The sequence below is a fragment of the Vulpes vulpes genome, chromosome 6 (genome assembly GCF_048418805.1).
Source record: "Vulpes vulpes isolate BD-2025 chromosome 6, VulVul3, whole genome shotgun sequence".
Taxonomy (NCBI): domain Eukaryota; kingdom Metazoa; phylum Chordata; class Mammalia; order Carnivora; family Canidae; genus Vulpes; species Vulpes vulpes.
Genome location: NC_132785.1, coordinates 107319949 through 107333192, shown reverse-complemented (window position 1 = coordinate 107333192; position 13244 = coordinate 107319949). Strand labels below are relative to the sequence as shown.

The 13244-nt window shown below is 43.3% G+C and overlaps 2 protein-coding genes across 3 annotated transcripts in view; one reads left to right on the top strand and one right to left on the bottom strand.

Annotated features, from left to right (window-relative positions):
* Positions 1-388: 388 nt before the first annotated feature.
* The window catches only part of RIOX1 (ribosomal oxygenase 1), a 37782-nt gene continuing 24926 nt past the window's right edge, over positions 389-13244 (bottom strand). Inside the window, exons 2-5 of one of the 2 annotated variants that reach the window (XM_072761973.1) lie at positions 8563-9127; positions 2431-2671; positions 1422-1560; positions 389-760 (exon numbers count right to left, since the gene is read on the bottom strand). The gene's annotated coding sequence lies outside the window, so the exon portion shown is untranslated. Of the gene's footprint in view, positions 761-1421; positions 1561-2180; positions 2672-8562; positions 9128-13244 lie in introns of those variants that run through there. The other variant, XM_072761974.1, reaches the window with a different exon arrangement.
* The window catches only part of HEATR4 (HEAT repeat containing 4), a 43815-nt gene continuing 38915 nt past the window's right edge, over positions 8345-13244 (top strand). The window contains exons 1-3 of the mRNA XM_026008551.2: positions 8345-9225; positions 10801-10988; positions 11987-12127. Of these exons, the coding sequence (XP_025864336.1) occupies positions 8345-9225; positions 10801-10988; positions 11987-12127 (1210 nt within the window). The remainder of the gene's footprint in view (positions 9226-10800; positions 10989-11986; positions 12128-13244) is intronic.

The window sequence follows — 13244 nt, the reverse complement described above, 5'->3', positions numbered from 1 at the left end:
CTTCTCTTAATGAGAAAATTAAGGCCTGGAAGGAGAGGTAAACTGATTGGCTGACGTTCAAATAATTAGAAATACTAGGATTTAGATCTTTGCAATCAGATTCCAGAGTTTGTGCTCTGAACCATTATGCTTTAATTGTTCTCATATGATAGGTCCTATGTTTTAGATTTGTAAAACACTCATATACTGGTGATGGATGCACAAACTGGTATGACCTTTTCAGAGTGATCTAGTAAAAAATATTTGATACATTCCCTTTGACTCACAATTCCACTTTTAGGAATTTCTCCTAAGTATTCATGAATATATGTAAATATTGGCTGTAAGGATGCTTATCATTTTGTTGTTTTAATAGAGGGAAAGTTAGAAACAAACTAGCAATATAAACTTGGTTTAATCAATTTAATTGTGATGCAGTCATATAATGGAAGAGATGTAACCATTAAAGATGTTAGAGTAGAATATGATGAGGAGACTTTCATGACATTGAGAGTAGGTAGAGATCCATATAATCTTGAAAAAATGCATATCAATACATTAAAAAAAAAAAAAAAGACTAGTCAACAGTTACCCAAACTGTTGTTTCTTAGGCTTTGGGGAATTTTAGTAGTTTTAATTTTCTTCTTTGCCCAGAATTTCTATCAGAAATAACATGGCTGGGGCACCTGGGTGGCTCTGTTGGTTGAGCATCTGACTCATGATCTCAGCTCAGGTCTTGATCTCAGGGTCGCCTTGGGCTCGACACTGGGCATGGAGCTTACTTTAAAAAAAAAAAAGAAGAAAACAAAGAAATAACATGGGTTTCATAATTAAATAGGTTTAAAAAAATTGTGGTATTATACAAACATAAAACTTGCCATTTTAACCATTTTTAAGAGTATAGTTAAGTAGACTCACAGTGTTGTACAACCACACAACTATCCCTCTCCAGAACTTTTTCAATCGCCCAAGCAGCCCCTGGAAACCACTGTTCCCCTTTTGGTCTCTAGGAATTTGACTATTCAAGATATCTCCATCAATCCACATATGGGGATCCCTGGGTGGCGCAGCGGTTTGGCGCCTGCCTTTGGCCCAGGGCGCGATCCTGGAGACCCGGGATCGAATCCCACGTCGGGCTCCCGGTGCATGGAGCCTGCTTCTCCCTCTGCCTGTGTCTCTCTCTCTCTCTCTCTCTCTCTCTCTCTCTGTGTGTGTGTGTGACTATCATAAATAAATAAAATTAAAATAAATAAAAATTAAAAAAAAAAATTAAAAAAAAATCCATATATGTAGCATGTATCAGAGTTTCCCTCCTTTTTAAGGTTCAATATTCTATTGTATGTATACAATACATTTTGTTTATCTATTCATCTGATGGATTTTAGGTTATTTCCACATTGGCTACTGTGAATGTACTGCTATGAATATAGTTGTACAAATACCTGTATAAGAGTCCCTGCTTTTGGGCAGCCCTGGTGGCGCAGCGGTTTAGTGCCGCCTGGGGCATGATCCTGGAGACCCTGGATTGAGTCCCACGTCGGGCTCTCTGCGTGGAGCCTGCTTCTCCCTCTGCCTGTGTCTCTATGAATAAATAAATACAATCTTTAAAAAAAAAAAAAGAGTCCCTGCTTTCAATTCTTTGGGTATATACTCCTAAGTAGTAGAATTGCTAGATCATATGGTAATTCTGTTAAATTTTTAGTTTTCAGGCTTTTCATCTCAGAGACCATGCCTTTTCACCCTTTTGTAAGGGTCCCAGGGTCTGAGCACAGCTTGAGCCCAGACCCTAAAGTGAGTGCTCAAGTTGGTCAGCAAATATGGTGACCACCTAAATAGCCCCAGTCAGCAAGACAGACGGAACTTCATGGCCAGAAATCTTTCCTGCTGTTAGTTCATGAGGGAACTCCTGAAAACCAGTATTCTGGAAGCCTGGGATTTTACTATTAGAAATACAGGATTTGAAGAAATCCCTTGTAAAAATAGATGATCATCAGGATTTGGGGAGCAGGGAGATGGAATCCAATTAAGTGGATGTGGAGACAAAAGGGGAATGAAAAAGACCCCAAAGACAGACCCGTTCTACTTTACTATTTGTTCTATCAGCCTAGTAATCTGAAGGATGCCAGAGCTGAGTATTCATGTGTTCCCTGCTTTGCCTCTTTCTCAGCAGGATTTATAAACCTTTGTTGGGGAAAAAATACTGAGTTGCACAGACCTAGAGGTTTATTTCCAAAGGATGACCAAGAAATCCCTTGTGCCATCAACCAATAAATACAGTGCAGTTTTCCAAAGTTGTTTACAAAAGGAAATATATAAATAACTGAAGATACCACTGTTTGAACCCACAAATTCTGTCAGTAGACCCATGGAATTCTAAAGAGGTGGTTGCCTGGTAACCAATATAAACAGCTTTGAAACCTAAGAAAGGAAGGAAGGTTTAAGATGCAGAACCTTGCTTTCCTTTGAAGAAGGTGTTGAGGGAGGCGACCTTGAAGGTATTTCAAAATACTGCTACTTTACTAGTATCTGAAAAGAGCTTTTCGCATCAGCTGAATGATGAAAGGCAGCCTGAAGTAGTTGAGAAGATTTTGGATTACATGTCAAAAGGGTTAGGATTGCTTGAGGGATTAACCAATACTGTGGCCTTTGTGTTTCTTCTCTGTTTCTTCTCTCTGGCCCTCAGTTTTGAAATCTGCAAGATAAAAGTGTTAGAACAGAATCATGTTTGTGGCAGAGTTTCCATAGTAATCTCAGGAGACAGTAGTAGATCTGTGTGAGTGCATGGCAAGGGGCAGGAATTAGAAAGTAGAGGGGAAAAATGAAGGAACTTTCTAATGAGAAAGAGGCAGGAGAGGGAAGCGTCTGAAACAAGCCAGATTAAGAGACTATTCCCCCATCCTGCTCTCCCACCATCAAGCTTCCTTCATACTTTCCACAGATACCTGTTGGGGGTATGGCTTCTCTAAATTTAATGTGTAAAAACACCTGTGAAAGCTGGTTAAAATGCAGATTTCTAGGCCTCACTGTGGCCTACTGAATCAGTATTCTGGGATGTAGGACACAGGATTCTGCATTTTAACAAGCTCCCCAAATTATCTTGATGCAGAAGGTTCTTGACCATTAACACTGTCCTAGAAGCTGACTGTCCCTACCTTAAAACTTCAGAATCTGTGGGTGTTGGTGAGAGTCTATTATTTTTTAAAAGTTCTCAGAAATACTGTGCTAAGGTTTATTGCTTTTTAACCTTCTGTGGTGGTTTCTGCTCCTTTAATTACAAGGAAAAAGCAAGGTATTACTCTTTTTAGCATGAATTATTCAGCCTACTTCAATTATTTCTGTAGAATAAAGGTCCCAGATCTGGGGGTGAGGGCAGGGGACTGGGAAGCTGAGCAGAAGGTTGAAACTAAATTTAGAACCTTGAGAGATCACTCATTTTGAATCTGGTTTCTTCTGTTAGGTTTTACTTGAGGGCCTGTGACCTAACCCTTCCAACCCCACTCCTGCCTGTCTAGCCAGTTTCCTAGAGGTGCAGAAATAATGCTTGTGGTTGCTGTTTACCAGATCACCTGGTCTGCAGTTATGCCAGATTTGACTAAGTATAGAATGACATGTGTTCATCTTTCTTTCTTCTTTTTTCTCTTTTCTTTTTTTCTTTCTTTTCTCTAAAGATTTTGACACAGAGAGAGCACAAGCAGGGGGAGTGGGAAGCAGGCTCCCTACTGAGCAGGGAGCTCAATTTGGGGCTCAATCCCAGGATCCTGGGATCATGACCTGAGCTGAAGGCAGGCACCCCCTGACTTTGGTTAAGGGACCATTTGTTGGGAGAGGGCCTTGCCTCAATGTTGGTAACATTTAAATTTGGATAATATGGAGCCTTTAAAATCCATACATAGGTTTTTTTTCTTCCCTCTCTATCCACCTTCTTTTTTTTTTTTTTAAGATTTCATTTATTTATTCATGAGAGACAGACAGACAGAGAGAGAGAGAGGCAGAGACACAGGCAGAGGGAGAAGCAGGCTCCATGCAGGGAGCCCGACGTGGGACTCCATCCCGGGTCTCCAGGATCAGGTCCTGGGCTGAAGGCAGCGCTAAATCGCTGAGCCACCTGGGCTGCCCTCCACCTTCTCTTTTAATTGCTGAGGGCCCCAGTATTCCTTACTCCTGTAAGTGCCTAATGCACCATCTAACTGTGGGACCCCAGAGACTTACCTTCTAGGAGCAATAGTCCATGCTCTAAATCAATGATAATTCTTCACAATTATATAATACTATGAATTTTGCGAGAAAAGGTTTTTTTTTTTTTTTTATTTGAAAGATCTTATTTATTTATTCATGAGAGACACACAGGCAGAGGGAGAAGCAGGGAGCCCAATGTGGGACTCAATCCCAGGACCCTGGGATCACACCCTGAACCAAAGGCAGACCCTCAACTGCTAAGTCACCCAGGCATCCTGCAAGAAAATTTTCATACATGTTCCCCAATTTTGAACTTCATATCAACACTAAATTGGAACAGATATCAAACTCTATTTTCAGCCTGGCAAACGAAGGCAAACCAGATGGGCTGGGAAGTACAGAACCTGGTCTTACACTTGTCTAATGATCCTAAGTCCATCTAGGACAAGCCTCTTTTGACCAAACCCTTCAACATTTTGTCCTGTCCTCATTCCTTTTCAGAACACATAAGGTATTTCCTTCTTCTCAACAAAATATCATATTAGATAAGAATATCCCTTGACAATTTATAATAACTGATAATGCTAATATGTTATTCTTTCTGGGATGCTGGCATTATAACCAAAGATTCTGTATACCACAGGCTAAAGGGTATAGATATCTGGGGACACCCAAAATCATTCCATATGGTTGCCTTGGGGTGAAACCAGTCCTCATCCATTTTTCAAGTATTTAGGATCAAAATGTTCCCTGCCTTAGGAGCAAGAATTGATACACTGGCATGCTGAGAATAATACAATGTTCTGTTAGGCAATATACAAGACACCGGAGCACATGAATATTGTTTTCATCTAATAATTTATCTTTAGCCAGTACGAGTGGGCACTGTTTTGGGAAATTATCACTTGTGTACACATTCTACCCTTGCCATAACTTTTTTTTTTTTGCCATAACTTTTTTAGTCTAATTTTAAAATACTCATGGCCATGTTGCCTTCACAACTGTGAAGAGATGGAGCAATAGTCTTCTGTGCAAAAAATCCTGATGTCATATTAACCATGTATGATTTAATGTAAATGAGGTTATCAATTCTGGCCTAGTGACATCTAGATAAAAGCAGGCTTGTAACAAGACGAAAAATATACCACAGATTAGATTTAATACACAGAAGAAAGTGGAACAAACCAAGTCCTAAAGAGAGAAGCTACTGGAATGCCAGTGTGGCATAGAGGTTAAGTGCTCTGGAGTTGCAATCTCATAGCTAGGATTAAAACCTGGCTTTTTGGGATCCCCGGGTGGCGCAGCGGTTTAGCGCCTGCTTTTGGCCCAGGGCGCGATCCTGGAGACCCGGGATCCAATCCCACATCGGGCTCCCGGTGCATGGAGCCTGCTTCTCCCTCTGCCTGTGTCTCTGCCTCTCTCTCTCTCTCTCTCTGACTATCATAAATTTAAAAAAAATAAAAAATAAAATAAAAACCTGGCTTTTCTACTTATGGCCTGGCCTGTATGGCCTGAAGCAATTCATTTACCATTCTGAGCTTCAGCTTCTCCCAATACAACATTAAAGACCATAATATCTTCCCTATATAAAGCCCTTAGCAAAGTGCAAGCATACCTCATTTTATTATGCTTTGCTTTATTGCACTTCACAGATATTCCATCTTTTAAAAAGACTTTTTTTTTTTTTTTTTTTTTTGATAGAGAAAGAGAGATAGCAAGAGAGTAAGCATGAGCAGGGGGGAGAGGGAGAAGCAGACTTCCCACTGAGCTGGAAGCCTGAGGCAAGGCTCAATCCCAGGACCCTGAGATCATGACCTGAGTTGAAGGCAGATTGTTAACTGACTGAGCCATAGAGGATATTCCATTTTTTACAGATTGAAGGTTTGTGGCAACCCTGTGTCAAGCAAGTCTATCTGGGCCATTTCCCCAACAGCATTTGCTCACTTTATATCTCTGTCACATTTTGGTAATTCTCACAATCTTGCAGACTTTCTCATTTTTACTGTATTTGTCATGATGATCCATGATCATAACTCACTGAAAGCTCAGATGATGGTCAGCATTTTTTAGCAATATTTTTAAATTAAGGTATGTACATTGGTTTTTAGACATAATGCTTTGCACACTCCATCAACTACGGTATAGTGGAAACAAAGCTTTTACATGCACTAGGAAACCAAAAAATTCACTTGACTCATTTTATTATGATATTCACTTTATTGCAGCGGTCTGGAACCAAACCCACAACATCTCTGAGGTATGTCTGTACTTCATAACTGTCAATTATCATTATTAGCCCAAGGAAGGACTTCAGAAGGAAAATTGTTTAAAAAGCACTAAATGAGGCAGACTGGGTGGCTCAGTGGTTTAGCACTGCCGTCAGCCCAGGGCGTGATCCTGGAGACCTGGGATGGAGTCCCACGTCAGGTTTCCTGCATGGAGCCTGCTTCTCCCTCTGCCTGTGTCTCTGTGTCTCTCTCATGAATAAATAAATAAAATAAAAAGCACTAAATGTAGGGGCACCTGGCTGGCTCAGTCAGGTAAGTGTCTGACTCTTGGTTTTGGCTCAGGTTATGATCCCAGGATCTTGGGATCAAGCCCTATGTCAGGCTCTGCACTTGGAGGGGAATCTGCTGGAGATTCCTTCTCCCTTTTTCTGTCTCCTTCTACCCCTCCCCCTGCGTGCACGCAGGCATGCTCTCTCTCTGTAAAATAAAACAAATCTTAAAAAAAAAAAAACCCAAACTAGGGCAGCCCCGGTGGCGCAGCGGTTTAGTGCCGCCTGCAGCCTGGGGTGTGATCCTGGAGACCCGGGATCGGGTCCCGCATCGGGCTTCCTGCATGGGGCCTGCTTCTCCTTCTGCCTGTGTCTCTGCCTCTCTCACTCTCTCTGAATGAATAAATAAATAAATCTTAAAAAAAAAAAAAAAAAGACCCAAACTATTAAATGTAAGCATTTGTTCTCTACAGCGTTTTCGATGTTAGCTGAAACCTGGAAACAGCTTGCCCAATAAATAAGGAAAAAGGATGGGATCCCTGGGTGGTGCAGTGGTTTGGCGCCTGCCTTTGGCCCAGGGCACGATCCTGGGGACCTGGGATCGAATCCCGCATCGGGCTCCCGGTGCATGGAGCCTGCTTCTCCCTCTGCCTATGTCTCTGCCTCTCTCTCTCTCTCTCTCTCTCTCTCTGTGACTATCATAAACTAAAAAAAAAAAATTAAAAAAAATTAAGGAAAAAGGTGATTGACATACTTGGTAAAATATTCTGTAGCTGTTAAACATTAACAATGAAAATTATGTAACAATATGGAAAGGTGCTGGGTGATTCTGAAGGACAGCAGAGACAGAAGACATGGTCCGTGGGCAGTATAGTTAGCCAAATATTTAACAATGGGAGGTATCACAGGATTGAGAGTTAAAAGTATCGGTATGCAATCACTATTGTACACCTGAGACTAATTTAAAATTTATGTTAACTATCCTGGAATGAAAAACAAATCGGTACAGACTAGAAGTGATGTATGAATTTGTGTGGGACATGGAGGCCTAGGTAGGTCCAGAAAGAGTTCTGGAGCAAGTAGGAACTGAGCTCGGCCTGGAAGAATGGATAGAATTTGTCAAGTATGGAGAGAAGGCTACTGCAGGTAGAGGGCACAGAGGAAGCTCCATGGTGTCAAGGGAGGAATACTCAGAGATGTACCAAGAGACTCAAGGGGTTATGATTAAAAAAGGTCATAAACTAGGGTCACATTCACGAAGGACCCTGAACACCAGGCTGATTGTCTGAAATTTATGCTTTAAAGACACAGAAAGCAACATCTGAGGAAAAATTAGAAGCATGGTTACTGCTGAAAACTAGTAATCTAATCCCTCATAAGGAGAGGACGGGTTGAGCTTTGGGGACAGACAGGAGAACTGAAATCAAGGGGTTGATACAAGGAATATTTCGAATGTTCCACCATTTCTTTCTTTTGTCTTTCTCACTCACGTGGCTTCTCCCCACTCCCCCCACCCCCTGCTCCGCCATCTGTCTTCCCATTTCTTATCTTTCTGTACTGCTATGGGCTACCAATTTCTACTGACCTAGAGCTCTCACCAGTTCCTCCCATCCCCTCAACAGGTACTTGGTCACACCTCCAAGACCTGCATCTGGACCAGGCAGTGTGGAAGGAAACTTTTGCTGGGAAACAATGACCAGAACCCAACAGGGAAAGACCTGTATTTCCCACCATTTCCATCAGTCACTCCCCCCACGGCTGGGATGGGGCATGAATTTTCCCCACTCAAAACCAAGAAACAAGGAGGAGTGTGCTTCGGTGTCCAGTGTACCTCCAGTCTTCCACTTTAGCCCGTATCGCTGCACACACCTCAAGAACCAGTATTTGAAAAGGGCCGCTACAAACCTTACCTTCTCTCAGGAGGTGGTATGGCAGCGAGGGCTTCCCAGCATCCCTTACAGCCAGTACAGCTTTGACCATCTCTACAACACAGACCACATCATCCAGCCTCTCCAGATCAGGAGGGCCCGATCTGAGAAACCCACTGGCTTCAAGTCCTTGGGTTCTTCAGGTCTCTCAGCAAGGGTCACCTCCCAGGCTGTGAAGACAGAAAGTTCCGCCAATCTTAAGCAGCCGCGGAAACCAAAGCTAGCAAGGGTGGTCCATGAAAAACCTTCCCCTGGCATCCCTCACTCTGGCAGGGATCTGGACATGCTGGGTATGTCGCTTTCTCCAGATGTGAACCTGGAGGAGAGGGAAACCTGGCTTCCACCTCCTGAGAAGGAGGCCCAAGCCTGGGAAGCCATCGTGCTGGAAAAGCTGAACAAGCGCACTGCCCGATGGATCCAGAGCAAGCGTCCTCTGAGATCTGGGGTCTCCCCCAACAAGTGGCAGAGCTTTCTGCGCCAGCAATATGACTGGAGCCACATCCGGGATGAGCTTACTTCCACCAGTGACCTGGAGCTCTTGAAACGGCTAGAGGAAGAAGAAACAGCAGAATTTGAGGATCAAAGTGTTATCCTGCCAACCCAGGAAAAAGAAAAGCCAGAGCTGCTGCTTCCTGTTTATTATAGGTATACTGGCTGGGACCTCAAGCACACCTTTGAGAATCCTCGGGTCCCCTTCAAAGACTCCTGGGTTGCTTCACATTCCTTATTTCAGAACACACTGTTCCATTCACCCACTGCCAACTTCTTCTCTAAGATCTCCTTAAAGTAAGGTTTCTCAGCCTAGCTACTATTGAAATCCTGTGTTGGATAATTCTTTGTTGTGGGGGCCTGTCTTGTACCTTGTAGGATGATCTAGTAGCACCCCCACTGGATGCCAGCAACACTCTCCAGTTGTGACTACCAAAGATGTCTCCATACATGTCCCCTTAAGGGACCAAAATCACTCCTAGTCGAGAACCACTGCCTTTTTTTTTAAATTTATTTATTTATGATAGTCACACAGAGAGAGATAGAGAGGCAGAGACACAGGCAGACGGAGAAGCAGGCTCCGTGCACCGGGAGCCCGACGTGGGATTTGATCCCGGGTCTCCAGGATCATGCCCTGGGCCAAAGGCAGGCGCTAAACCGCTGCGCCACCCAGGGATCCCGAACCACTACCTTTTAAGGGATAGGTTCTTGGCCTCTCCTAGCAGACTAAGCTATTTTGCTGATCCAGTTACTATTCAGGCACTCTCAGAAATGTATCCATATTGACATTGAGAAGGCAGAGACCTCAAGGCACTGAGGGTTGGTCTTGTCTCACTTCGAATGAGAAGCTAATGTGTCACTGATTCAAAAACTGACTGGCGGGACACCTGGGTGGCTCAGCAGTTGAGCGTCTGCCCTTAGCTCATGGCATATCCTGTTCCCGGGATCGAGTCCCACATTGGGCTCCCTGCGAGGAGACTGCTTCTCCTTCTGCCTCTGTCTCTGCTTCTCTCTGTGTATCTCTCATGAATAATTAAATAAAATCTTAAAAAAAAAAAAAAAAGACTGGCAGCAGGACAGAATGCTAAACCGCCTGAGGGTTGATTATTGTAAATTTCTCACATTGCTTCCTTCTCACTTATAGCTAGAGGGAAGACCAGAACTATTATAACATCTCATCCACAAAAGGGAAATAAAGGTTGAGTGGGAATCCATTTATTCATTTATTTATTGGACAAACATAAACCGCATTCCTGCTACTTGCCAGGTACTCTGCAAAGTGCTGGGAATACAACCTAAACGAGAGATGTGGACCCTTTAATGAGCTTATGGAATGTTCACTGGGGTTGACATACAGTAAATAACCACACACATGATGAAGTGAAGTAATGTAGGAATTGATTCACTTTCCCAAGTCCATGCAACCTCTAAGGGCACCATGTTAAAAAAAAAAAGGGGGGGTAATGCTGGAAGCCTGGCCCCTCTATCGTGCTCTCCAGTGGTTGCAGGAGTGTCTCCCTAAAGGGAAGAAGGTGGTTGCAGACAGGCCCTTCTGGCAGGCCTGAATATTCATTTGGCACTCTGGGAGCAAGGCCAATAGATAAACAGAGGTGTTTCCCAGATGCTCACGGGTATATGAGGTGAGCTTAGAGAGGGGTGAGCTGTGAGTCTGATGGAAGTCAGGAGGTCCATCTCCTATCTTTCCCTCTTCTCCCTCTCCCTCTTGCTAAGACTGCCCAATTACTTGCCACAAGTGCAGACAACTGAAACTATGCCTGGCAACAATAAGACTGCTGAGGATATCAAAGGAAAGAACGTCCACCAGTCCCCAAAGCAGAGCTACTTCCGACAGGTGAATCCTCGAGCTGGAAAGTTTGCTTACTCCACAGCCAACACCTATGAACAGGAGATATACTTTGGTAATAGAGCTGGGGTGCTATGCTGGGGCCTGTGGTGGACATGGAACAGGGAGGTGGAAGGCAGCGGGGGAATGAACCAGTCATGAGTGTGGATAAGGGGCCGTAGATGACCAAGGTGTTCATAGCAACATCCCCTAGTGACTAGCACAGGAAGGTTGTTTTGGCAGAGGGCAGGCAGGTATCTGGTGAGAGGAGGAACTATTTTCCCTCTTCCCCTGGCTCTATCCCTTTATCTTATGAAGGAGGTTATGGAGTGTGGGGTTGTAAAGCAAATAGGATTTGGCTTGGAGAACACCTCTTCTCTGTCTGCTCTTCTCCTTTCTCTTCCTTTGAGATAATCCCCCATTGAGGGGTTAAAGAAAAAAATCATAGGTTTTGGAATCTGGAGGATCCTGGCTTAGCCCCTCCCTACTAATATGAGCAAACTATATAATCCCTCTGAGCCTTATTTGTAAAACAATAGTAACAAAAATTCACTTCAAGGACAGGAAAGCATCTGTAATGTTTCTTGCCCAATGCTCAATAAAATATCTACTACCTTCCCCTTCCATCTTGCTATCCTTTAGAAGCCCCGGCTTGTAAGATACATGATCTAGGTCTACATGTTCCAAACTGTTTATCCTTCCTTGCCCCCATCTTGTTTCCAAACTGTCAAATGAAAGTTGTCTTAAATGTTTAACAAAATTATTCAGATGAAGTTAGTTATGACTGATAAGAAATGAATTAGATACTCTTTTATTAGGACTTAGTTTTTCATAGGGGACAATGCCTGTCAGTTAAGACAGGTTCTGCCTTGGTTTCTAAGCCTCTATGAGACCACTGGCTCCTATTTCCAAGCAACAGTCACCTTCAAAGGATGCCCCCACATCATGGTAATCATGAGTCTTAGGTGCTAAAGAGTTAAGGCAGAAGGAAATTGGGTCTGATCCTGATGACTGAAAACCCAGCAAGAGAGGAAGGAGTGTGGTACTAGGGACTCCTTATATGTCTGTTCACAGATCAAGTCCAGGTCATCCACCAGATTGGTGCAAAGAGAGACCACATTTTCCTGGAAAACTTCAATCGGTACAAGAAGCAGCTGTCTAAAGTCTTCCCTGAAACCCCAGAAAGGTGGACTTCCCAGCCAGTTCCCGAAGCACGTAAGCAGGAAGCACGTAATAGGAAGCACATATTATAAAATTCATCCTTTAAAAATGTATACAAAAAAAAAAAAAAATGTATACAATTCAGTGATTTTTAGCCCAAAGGGACAAGGATCGAGGGTCTGATGATGTCCAGCTTATAAAACAAGCTCCTTAAAGAAATAGCTACACTTCTGGGACACCTGGGCGGCTCAGATTGTTAAGTGCTGAACTCCTGATTTTGGCTCAAGTCATGGTATCAGAGTTGTGAGATCAAGCTCCACATGGCACCTGCTCTTTTTCTTTCTTCCTTCCTTCCTTCCTTTCTTTTTCTATTTATTTCAGAGAGAGCACAAGCATGTGCATGTGAGTATATGCACAACCTGGGGAGGAGGTGCAGAGGGAGGAGGAGAGGATCTCAGACTCCCTGCTGAGCACAGAGGCCCCTTATGGACATCATCAGTTTGTAGAGGAGTCCCTTCCTACTAACTAAAATTATCAAACACTAACTATAACTAGGAAGAGCCTTTGTGGAACATCCATTCAATTGAAATCAGATCAAACTTAGGTTAGGTGTAACCATGAGATTTAGGGCTGGTAATTACCAATGAGACAAGTCCCATCTCTTTTTCCAGGAAAAGTACATCAGACCCTTGATCCTTGTCCCTTTGGGCGAGTTCTATCCTCCCATTCCATTCTCAGGCCATACCTGCCACAGGTACTAGGGTCATCCTCTGTTTTAAATTTCTGTTTCATAACTATATCATCTTAATTCTGTAAGAGAGATAAAGGGAAGGGAGGGGGGAAAAAGATGGAGGGAAGGAAGATGGCCAAGAAATGAGCTTATAAAACAAAAAGTGCCCACTCTCCAAGAGACTATGCTTCCATGTCCCATGACTTTTCTTTGCAGGGTCATTGTTCCAGTGGGCCCCCTGGTGTGCAGAAACTAATGGTAGTAGTGGAGAAAGCACCCTAGCAAAGTCTTGGATTGGGTCTAGGCAAGTCACCTTCTAGGGCTTCTGCTGCTTCATTAGGGCTGAGACACTAATCATTCCTATGGCAAGGCACTTCGGGAATACTTGTTGATTTTGTTATATTTATTGATACTTAGGTGATCTTGTGAATGCATTTTATA